This window comes from Oncorhynchus mykiss, chromosome 6 (genome assembly GCF_013265735.2).
Source record: "Oncorhynchus mykiss isolate Arlee chromosome 6, USDA_OmykA_1.1, whole genome shotgun sequence".
Classification (NCBI taxonomy): domain Eukaryota; kingdom Metazoa; phylum Chordata; class Actinopteri; order Salmoniformes; family Salmonidae; genus Oncorhynchus; species Oncorhynchus mykiss.
Genome location: NC_048570.1, coordinates 6,601,740 through 6,613,006, shown reverse-complemented (window position 1 = coordinate 6,613,006; position 11,267 = coordinate 6,601,740). Strand labels below are relative to the sequence as shown.

Sequence of the window (11,267 nt, the reverse complement as noted above, 5' to 3'; positions counted from 1 at the left end):
CTGACCATAATTTTCACTTGTCTGACCGCTTGTATGATGACGAGTTTCTCACACAACTGGCCTATCTGGGTGATGTTTTTTCTCGCCTGAATGATCTGAATCTAGGATTACAGGAACAAGTTGGAGCTCTTCTCTGTCTGCATTAACAAGGACAACACACAGGTCTTTCCATCATTGTATGATTTTCTGTGTGCAAATGAACTCAATCTTATGGACAATGTCAAATGTTATATAGCGAAGAACCTGAGTGAGCTGGGTGCCAATTACGCAGGTACATTGCTGAAAAGGAAGACACAAACAACTGGATTCGTTATCCCTTTCATGCCCTGCCTCCAGTCCACTTACCGATATCAGAACAAGAGACCCTCATCGAAATTACAACAAGCGGTTCTGTGCTAATGTAATTCAATCAGAAGCCACTGCTAGATTTCTGGATTGGGCTGCGCTCAGAGTATCCTGCCTTAGCAAATCGCGTTGTTAACACCATCGTGTGCAAATTGATTTTGTCCCTCCACACCAAACGCAATCACGACACATAGCTTGAAATATCAAAACAAACTCTGTGCCAATTATATTAATTTTGGGACAGGTCGAAAAACATTAAACATTTATGGCAATTTAGCTAGCTAGCTTTCAGTTGCTAGCTAATTTGTCCTATTTAGCTAGCTTGCTGTTGCTAGCTAATTTTCCCTGGGATATAAATGTTGAGTTGTTATTTTACCTGAAATGCACAAGGTCCTCTACTCCCACAGTTAATCGACACATAAAACGGTCAACCGAATCGTTTCTAGTCACCTCTCCTCCTTCCAGGCTTTTTCTTCTTTGGACTTTATATGGTGATTGGCATCTAAATGTTTATAGTATTCCCACGACTGACCTACCTCAGTTCAACTTTCAATCACCCACATGGTGATAACCAATGAGGAGATGGCACGCGGGTATCTGCTTCTATAAACCAATGAGGAGATGGGAAAGGCAGGATTTGAACCATGTTCAGTGTCACAAATAGAATTTACTTCTATTTTAGAGCTTGGCAACACAGACGCTCATTGGCGCATGTAAGTGTACATTTATTTTGCAAAGCTCGCGGCACGCGATGCAAGCGGTGTGGTCAGCATGTTAGACACTGATGCCCTTTGCAACCATGTTAGACACTGATGCCCTTTGCAACCACGTACCTATGTGAGAGTGGATTCTCAGCCCTCACTAGCATGAAAACTAAATACAGGCACAGACTGTGTGGAAAATTATTTAAGACCAAGACTCTCTCCAAATACAACCCAACATTGCCATTATGTGCATCTTTTCAAGCACACCCTTCTCATTAACCTGTGGTGAGTTATTCACAATTTTCGATAAACAAACAAGGTTTTATATGTAAGATGGTTAAACAGAGAGCAAAATTATTGATTATTATTATATTATTATTATTTGTGCCCTGGAGCTCTTTAAGAGCTCTTTGTCACTTCCCACGAGCCGGGTTGTGACAAAAACTCACACTCATTCTTAAGTTTAAATGTACCAAATAGTGTGTGTGTGGCAGGCTTACAATGATGGCAAAAAACCACATTCGAGAGGGCGCTGACCCTGGTGCTAGAGGGGGTACAGCTGACCCTGGTGCTAGAGGGGGTACAGCTGACCCTGGTGCTAGAGGGGGTACAGCTGACCCTGGTGCTAGAGGGGGTACAGCTGACCCTGGTGCTAGAGGGGGTACGCAGCTGGAGGTCGAATGTTTGAAGGGTTACGGGACTATAAACATTTTGGGAGCCACTGCCTTATTGAAATGATTTTATTGGTAAGATATTTTGGAAAAAGTTAAGATGTTGCCACACACATACCTACTTATTAACACAATTAAGGGAATGCATTTTGAAATTATTCATAAATATTATCCTGCCAACCACTATATGAAGAAGTTTAAAAAAATAAATAAATTCAAATTGTATCTTTGTAATGACCACCGTGTTCCATCTTTTTTTTGGCTTTGTATTCATGTAAGGAATCTGTGGTAAGACATCAGTAGATTTATAATTGAACACATTTATGAAGATTTCACACTATTATGGAGAGATGTGCTGCTTGGATTCTTTACTTAGAAATAAGTAGAAATGTGTATGTAAATTAATTTCATAATTTTTGAGGGACAAATGTCATAGTCACAAATGTACATTTACAAACAAAACACATTTCCTTACCTTACAAAAACAAATATTTTAAGACAATTAAATACTTGACCAACAAAAAAGCTGTTAGAAGTATAAATGCGTGTATGCCCCTTAAGGTCCCTGTGTAATGTGATATTGTACTCTCTAGCCCAATTGTCCTTTGTATATTCTTTAAATATACTTGTGTTCCCCCATGTACCTTTTGTATTGATTTGTTGTTAATAATAATAACAATAAAACAATATACAAATAACAGACAATGATAGAGATTACGCTCATGATGTTAAATTGCAGTCGCAATTTTGGAGCGCAGTTGAAAAGTTAACGCACTGACTATACAACGGACTCATTAGAAAAAATAAAAGCAGTACTTTTCAATGCGTGAGATTTAAGAGGTGTGCCGTGTGAGTGTGAGAATAGGGTCAAACGCGTGTGTCTCACGGCCAATGCCTGAGAGCTTGCAGCTCTGTCGACCCGTACCAACCCTATAATCAATTTACCAATATGTCGTATCTACTTCCGGTTAGGTTACACTTTCAACCGGAAAAGCATCTAGAAACTGTCATGGCGGCGTTGTGTTTCTTTTGTGCTAGCCACTAACTTGACAATTAGCTTTTCCGTGGCACTTATGCTTCTTAGAACTTCTAATCACATCTAAATATAATTGTGTTATTTACATTTTGTAAATAGCAGCTATTTGTTCTCAGCTGGCTAGCTAACTTAGTGTCGCTGTGCTGTTTCCAGTCATGAAGACAGTTTTGATGGTGGCGGAGAAGCCGTCGTTGGCTCAGTCAATTGCCAAAATCCTATCTAAAGGTAAGTGATCTCTAATGTTTACTCTGTTAAAGCAACTAGCAAGCTAGGAATCAACAACCATGTACCAGGGAAAAGCCAGCAGCAGTAGTTAGTTATCGTTCATCTTGTGAGTAACTCCTTATCTAATATGATTAACTCCATGTAAAGCAACAGAGAAACACGTGTTTTCGGTGCTGTAAAATTAGTTTATTGTCTGTTTTAAGCCTTTAGCAGATGATAAGGGAACAATTGACTTCTTCTTGACCAATGACCAATACATTTTCGTTGTCATTGTGGCAAACAACTAACATGAGAGTTGGAACGTATACTGAGTGATGTCAACAATAACAACAATAATAGTAATAATAATAATCTTTACCCTACTGTCAAAAAAAAATACATTCAAAACACACATTCAATCTAATTTATAGCCTCAACATTTATAGCCCAAATAAATAAATACTTTTAATATTTTAGAATCGATCGGTTAGAAATCCACTTTGTCTGGAAGTGGCGCATATACAGGCTATATTGATGGGCTCGAACTCCAGGGAGAAGGAGGTACAGCGGGGGTTTTTCCTCAGCACGGGCATCCTGAGGGTGATGGGGATGGTCTCTAACCTGAGGGTGCTGTCCAGACCCTTACAGGAGTGGCTTTCAAGGCAGTTGGCTTCATAAAGGACTGGAGGCACCCGGTTCAAGTCAATTTTTTCCCTGGAAGGAGGAAGAGAAAACAATAAGATTGTCAGACTCGGAACCAAGCCACAATTGAAGGAAGAAGAATATATCCTTAGAATGGAAACGTGCATTTACACACAGTCTCCGAAGCCTAGTATCCAAGGATGCATTGGTGATTTAGCACTCATAAGTGTGTGGCTGTACATGCATTTTAATAGTCTAATACATTCTTCCAATCAGTCCATCCGTACAGTAAAGGTACTCACACGTAGTTCCAGGCGGCTACACTGCGTTCGTTAAGGCGGTTGGGCAGGCTGACTAGCTGTGCGTGGTACTCCTGCAGGCTGCTAGTGCAGAAGCTCTCGTCCACACACTGGCCACCCAGGGGCACACACAGGCACTGACGCAGGGCCAGCACGCACAGGAGTAGCAGACGCAGGTGCTGCATAGGAAAACACACACAGGGAGAAAACACAGAGTTTTGAGTATCAATGTTGAGTTGGAGCTGAACACAGAAAACACAAGGGGGTTGAATATCATTGTTAAACCCAGGGATGATGTACTGTCTCTGGTTTAATGATATAATGTCCTGTCATTAGGCTACTGGCACCTGAAGCTGAGTGGATATAAAACACTAGGGACATTACATCTGTGCAACTAAAGACAAAAACTAGCCTTAGTTTAAATTACATTTTTTTATCATCTCTTTAATCTGTTAAAAGGAATTTGTCCAAATGCCAGAAAATTCCTAGCTACATTCAACTCTTGTACCATAAAACCATTCTAATCAAAACTCAAACGAATAATTAATTTGACGGTTTGACCTTCCGTAAAAAAAAAAAAAAATCCTCAGCCGATCACTCAGTAGCACTGTTGCTCATACTCTGCTATAAGAATGAGCCTAATAGCAACAGCAAAGGAGGAAAATCAAAGCACATAGTCTGTCTTTACATTATGCCCCCACAGCATAGCCAATGAGAATCAAGAGCAGTCATAGTGAAAGTTAGCTCTAGTCCCTAGCCCCTGATCACACATCACCTGGAGAGTACCACTGGCTAGTTACAGCTTCTGTTGTTATGGATCTCTTTGTATCTCACCTGGAGCTGTTGCATGTTGAGTTCTGGAGTGAGTTCTGGCTTCCGGTTCTGGAGTCTCGTTCTGTCTCTGCTGTTCTGTGTGTTTCTGTAGCTTTCTGTCTCGGCTGCTGCTGCTCTTGGTACCCTTTGATTCGTTCAGAGCTGATGTCCATCGTCTCGAACCAGGGATGTATTTATGCACCTGGGATTGTAAGGGTGGTGGGGGTCAGCTTCACAGCTAGAGATGGGTAGAAAGGGGGGTCACTCAGTCACTGGCTTGTTGTGTCTCTCATTACCATGGTCTTTACCATGCATGTACCGCCATTAGCATTCAGCCTTGAGAGAGGCATGTCATTAACTTTACTTCGTCACGACGTAGCGTTTAGCTCAGGTGGTATGAGCCCCTATGACAGGGTCAGGGGAAGGTCAATGGAGTTTCCGCTATGGTTTAGCCTTGATATACTTTGAAATCCTTTTTTTTTTTTTTTTTTAAATAAGAGTTGAATCATGCTATTAGCTTCCGTTTTTTGTTGTTGTGTAAAATAACCTCCCGAAATAGTTTGAATCTGTATTTTCAATAAGTCGTGACATTTCTACAAAAATATCTGATTATTTTGACCAAGGCAAGTCAGCTAGGTAGCTTTTCCATTTCACATCTTGTCACATGTAGACCAGATGGGTCCACAAAAGGTCTTTTTTTTAACAAGGGTAGTCTCCTCGGGTAGTCTCATCAGGTAGTCTCCTCGGGTAGTCTCCTCGGGTAGTCTCCTCGGGTAGTCTCCTCGGGTAGTCTCCTCGGGTAGACTCCTCTGGTAGTCTCCTCGGGTAGTCTCCTCTGGTAGACTCCTCTGGTAGTCTCCTCGGGTAGTCTCCTCGGGTAGTCTCCTCTGGTAGTCTCCTCTGGTAGTCTCCTCGGGTAGTCTCCTCTGGTAGTCTCCTCGGGTAGACTCCTCTGGTAGTCTCCTCTGGTAGTCTCCTCTGGTAGTCTCCTCGGGTAGTCTCCTCGGGTAGTCTCCTCGGGTAGTCTCCTCGGGTAGTCTCCTCTGGTGGTCTCCTCTGGTAGTCTCCTCTGGTAGTCTCCTCTGGTAGTCTCCTCTGGTAGTCTCCTCGGGTAGTCTCCTCGGGTAGTCTGGGAGAATTACCACCTTTTACAAGTCACACTATTTTAAGGATGGATTTTGTATGTTCCTCTGTTGGTTCTTTTCATCAAGTGGTTCAGAGTATATAGTCTACAATGTTGACTGGGGGTGTGTGTGTGTGTCCCAAATGGAACCATAACACTATATATAGTGCCAACCAATAGGGAATAGTGTGCCATTTAGGAGACGCCATAGATCCAGGTTTAACTCCTCATGTTTCTCTTCTCAACCCCAGGCAGCTGCTCCAGTCGTAAAGGTCTCAACGGAGCATGTTCGGTCCACGAGTACATGGGCACTTTCTCAGGCCAGAGCGTGCGCTTTAAGATGACATCAGTGTGTGGGCACGTGATGAGTCTGGATTTCATAGGTAGGTTTTTTTGTTGTTGTTGTTGATTTTAGGCTAAATCCTACATTTTTGACTGGATTCAATCTGTGTCTCAAATCTTAGTGGGATAAGTTGATAACTCCGGTGCCTGTTCGGTCCCCCTCTCCCTCTCTCCAGGGAAGTATAATAACTGGGACAAGGTGGATCCAGCTGAACTCTTCACTAAAGCCCCTACTGAGAAGAAGGAGGCCAACCCCAAACTCAACATGGTCAAGTTCCTACAGGTTCGTCTGTGTCTCTAGTCACAGCTGAAGGGGTTTTGACCTTTGGAAACAGGGTCGTTTTCCTGTCAATCGTTCATGTAACTGTTCCAGCCCCCCCCCCTCTATATCAGTTGATTGGTCTCCTTTGTAAAATAATAATAATAATTCTGTCACTGTCTTTCTCCAGGTTGAAGGCAAGGGATGTGACTACGTGGTTTTGTGGTTGGACTGCGACAAAGAGGGAGAGAACATCTGCTTTGAGGTAACCCCAATTCAACGTTACGTTCTCTAGTGCTAGAGGCGTCACTACAGATCCGGGTTCGATCCCAGGCTGTGTCACTACAGATCCGGGTTCGATCCCAGGCTGTGTCACTACAGATCCGGGTTCGATCCCAGGCTGTGTCACTACAGATCCGGGCTCGATCCCAGGCTGTATCACTACAGATCCGGGTTCGATCCCAGGCTGTGTCACTACAGCAGGGCCTTCCGAGTGGCTCGGCGGTCTAAGGCACTGCAGTGCTAGAGGCGTCACTTGCTGCTGGTCTTAAACCACCCTCTCCTTGCTGCTGGTCTTACCCCGCCCTCTCCTTCTTGCTGGTCTTAACCCAGCCTCTTCTTGCTGCTGGTCTTAACCCACCCTCTCCTTGCTGCTGGTCTTAACCCACCCTCTCCTTGCTGCTGGTCTTAACCCAGCCTCTCCTTGCTGCTGGTCTTAACCCACCCTCTCCTTGCTGCTGGTCTTAACCCACCCTCTCCTTGCTGCTGGTCTTAACCCACCCTCTCCTTGCTGCTGGTCTTAACCCACCCTCTCCTTGCTGCTGGTCTTAACCCACCCTCTCCTTGCTGCTGGTCTTAACCCACCCTCTCCTTGCTGCTGGTCTTAACCCAGCCTCTCCTTGCTGCTGGTCTTAACCCAGCCTCTTCTTGCTGCTGGTCTTAACCCAGCCTCTTCTTGCTGCTGGTCTTAACCCAGCCTCTCCTTGCTGCTGGTCTTAACCCACCCTCTCCTTGCTGCTGGTCTTAACCCACCCTCTCCTTGCTGCTGGTCTTAACCCACCCTCTCCTTGCTGCTGGTCTTAACCCATCCTCTCCTTGCTGCTGGTCTTAACCCACCCTCTTCTTGCTGCTGGTCTTAACCCACCCTCTCCTTGCTGCTGGTCTTAACCCATCCTCTCCTTGCTGCTGGTCTTAACCCACCCTCTCTGCTGCTGGTCTTAACCCACCCTCTCCTTGCTGCTGGTCTTAACCCAGCCTCTTCTTGCTGCTGGTTTTAACCCAGCCTCTCCTTGCTGCTGGTCTTAACCCAGCCTCTCCTTGCTGCTGGTCTTAACCCATCCTCTCCTTGCTGCTGGTCTTAACCCACCCTCTCCTTGCTGCTGGTCTTAACCCACCCTCTCCTTGCTGCTGGTCTTAACCCACCCTCTCCTTGCTGCTGGTCTTAACCCACCCTCTCCTTGCTGCTGGTCTTAACCCAGCCTCTCCTTGCTGCTGGTCTTAACCCAGCCTCTCCTTGCAGCTGGTCTTAACCCACCCTCTCCTTGCTGCTGGTCTTAACCCAGCCTCTCTGCTGCTGGTCTTAACCCACCCTCTCTGCTGCTGGTCTTAACCCACCATCTCCTTGCTGCTGGTCTTAACCCAGTCTCTCCTTGCTGCTGGTCTTAACCCACCTTCTCTGCTGCTGGTCTTAACCCACCCTCTCCTTGCTGCTGGTCTTAACCCACCCTCTCTGCTGCTGGTCTTAACCCACCCTCTCTGCTGCTGGTCTTAACCCAGTCTCTCCTTGCTGCTGGTCTTAACCCACCTTCTCTGCTGCTGGTCTTAACCCACCCTCTCCTTGCTGCTGGTCTTAACCCACCCTCTCTGCTGCTGGTCTTAACCCACCCTCTCCTTGCTGCTGTTCTTAACCCACCCTCTCTGCTGCTGGTCTTAACCCACCCTCTCCTTGCTGCTGGTCTTAACCCACCCTCTCTGCTGCTGGTCTTAACCCACCCTCTCTGCTGCTGGTCTTAACCCACCCTCTCTGCTGCTGGTCTTAACCCACCATCTCCTTGCTGCTGGTCTTAACCCACCCTCTCTGCTGCTGGTCTTAACCCACCCTCTCCTTGCTGCTGGTCTTAACCCACCCTCTCTGCTGCTGGTCTTAACCCACCCTCTCTGCTGCTGGTCTTAACCCACCCTCTCTGCTGTTGGTCTTAACCCACCCACTCCTTGCTGCTGGTCTTAACCCACCCTCTCTGCTGCTGGTCTTAACCCACCCTCTCTGCTGCTGGTCTTAACCCACCCTCTCTGCTGCTGGTCTTAACCCACCCTCTCTGCTGTTGGTCTTAACCCACCCACTCCTTGCTGCTGGTCTTAACCCACCCTCTCTGCTGCTGGTCTTAACCCACTCTCTAGGTTGGAAAGTGTTTTATTAAAGCTTATTCATAACAGTTATTACAAGGTTGTTACTTTCCCAGGTCCTGGACGCCATTGAGCCGGTTATGAACCGTCCGTACGGCAGTGAACGGACCGTCTACCGAGCCAAGTTCAGCTCCATCACCGACACCGACATCTGGGCAGCCATGAATAAGCTGGGAGAGCCCAACCGTAACGAGGCTCTGTCCGTAGACGCCCGGCAGGAGCTGGACCTGCGCATTGGCTGTGCATTCACCCGGTACACTACACCACCCGACAACACACCCCATTCCAACACGTCATATATATACAGAGAGAGTTGGCATTCACCTGGTACACTACCCTACACTACAATACACTACAATACACTACCCTACACTACAATACACTACCCTACACTACAATACACTACCCTACACTACAATACACTACCCTACACTACCCTACACTACAATACACTACAATACACTACCCTACACTACAATACACTACCCTACACTACAATACACTACAATACACTACCCTACACTACAATACACTACCCTACACTACAATACACTACCCTACACTACAATACCCTACCCTACACTACAATACACTACCCTACACTACAATACACTACCCTACACTACAATACACAATCCTACACTACCCTACACTACAATACACTACCCTACACTACAATACACAACCCTACACTACAATACACAACCCTACACTACAATACACAACCCTACACTACAATACACTACCCTACACTACAATACACAATCCTACACAACCCTACACTACAATACACTACCCTACACTACAATACACAACCCTACACTACAATACACAACCCTACACTACAATACACAACCCTACACTACAATACACTACCCTACACTACAATACACTACCCTACCCTACACTACCCTACACTACAATACACTACCCTACACTACAATACACTACCCTACACTACAATACACTACCCTACACTACCCTACACTACAATACACTACCCTACACTACAATACACTACCCTACACTACCCTACACTACCCTACACTACAATACACTACCCTACACTACAATACACTACCCTACACTACAATACACTACCCTACACTACAATACACTACCCTACACTACAATACACTACCCTACACTACAATACACTACCCTACACTACAATACACTACCCTACACTACAATACCCTACCCTACACTACACTACAATACACTACCCTACACTACCCTACACTACCCTACACTACAATACACTACCCTACACTACAATACACTACACTACAATACACTACCCTACACTACAATACACTACCCTACACTACAATACCCTACCCTCCACTACAATACCCTACCCTCCACTACAATACCCTACACTACACTACAATACACTACCCTACACTACAATACACTACCCTACACTACAATACCCTACCCTACACTACAATACACTACCCTACACTACCCTACACAACACTACCCTACACTACAATACACTACCCTACACTACACTACACTACCCTACACTACAATACCCTACCCTACAATACACTACCCTACACTACACTACAATACACTACCCTACACTACAATGCACTACCCTACCCTACACTACAATACACTACCCTACACTACAATACCCTACCCTACACTACAATACACTACCCTACACTACAATACACTACCCTACACTACAATACCCTACACTACACTACAATACACTACCCTACACTACAATACACTACACTACAATACCCTACACTACACTACAATACACTACCCTACACTACAATACACTACCCTACACTACAATACCCTACCCTACACTACAATACACTACCCTACACTACCCTACACAACACTACCCTACACTACAATACACTACCCTACACTACACTACAATACACTACCCTACACTACAATACCCTACCCTACACTACAATACACTACCCTACACTACACTACAATACACTACCCTACACTACAATACACTACCCTACCCTACACTACAATACACTACCCTACACTACAATACACTACCCTACACTACAATACCCTACACTACACTACAATACACTACAATACCCTACCCTACACTACAATACACTACCCTACAATACCCTACACAACCCTACACTACAATACCCTACACAACCCTACACTACAATACCCTACACAACCCTACAATACACTACCCTACACAACACAACCCTACAATACCCTACACTACAATACCCTACACAACCCTACAATACACTACCCTACACAACACAACCCTACAATACCCTACACAACCCTACAATACCCTACACAACCCTACACTACAATACCCTACACTACCCTACACTACAATACACTACCCTACACTACAATACCCTACAATACACTACAATACACTACCCTACACAACACAACCCTAC

At 45.1% G+C, this 11,267-nt stretch overlaps 2 protein-coding genes across 2 annotated transcripts in view; one reads left to right on the top strand and one right to left on the bottom strand.

Moving 5' to 3' along the window:
• Nucleotides 1-2,686: 2,686 nt before the first annotated feature.
• Nucleotides 2,687-11,267, top strand: part of top3b (DNA topoisomerase III beta) — a 34,350-nt gene continuing 25,769 nt past the window's right edge. The window contains exons 1-5 of the mRNA XM_036979291.1: nt 2,687-2,981; nt 6,089-6,220; nt 6,356-6,462; nt 6,629-6,703; nt 8,898-9,094. Of these exons, the coding sequence (XP_036835186.1) occupies nt 2,912-2,981; nt 6,089-6,220; nt 6,356-6,462; nt 6,629-6,703; nt 8,898-9,094 (581 nt within the window). The 5' untranslated portion in view covers nt 2,687-2,911. The remainder of the gene's footprint in view (nt 2,982-6,088; nt 6,221-6,355; nt 6,463-6,628; nt 6,704-8,897; nt 9,095-11,267) is intronic.
• On the bottom strand, nt 3,163-4,086 carry LOC110525188. The gene is made up of 2 exons (XM_021605151.2): nt 3,905-4,086; nt 3,163-3,674 (listed from the first exon to the last, which is right to left on the bottom strand). The coding sequence occupies exons 1-2, from the start codon at nt 4,084-4,086 to the stop codon at nt 3,434-3,436; spliced, it is 423 nt and encodes a 140-aa protein (XP_021460826.2). The 3' UTR covers nt 3,163-3,433.

Coding starts and splice junctions, on each gene's coding strand:
- LOC110525188 (XM_021605151.2), bottom strand. CDS start 4,086: ATGCAGCACCTGCGTCTGCTACTCCTGTGCGTGCTGGCCCTGCGTCAG. Junction 3,675..3,904: donor GTAGCCGCCTGGAACTACGT/GTGAGTACCTTT, acceptor TCCTCCTTCCAG/GGAAAAAATTGACTTGAACC.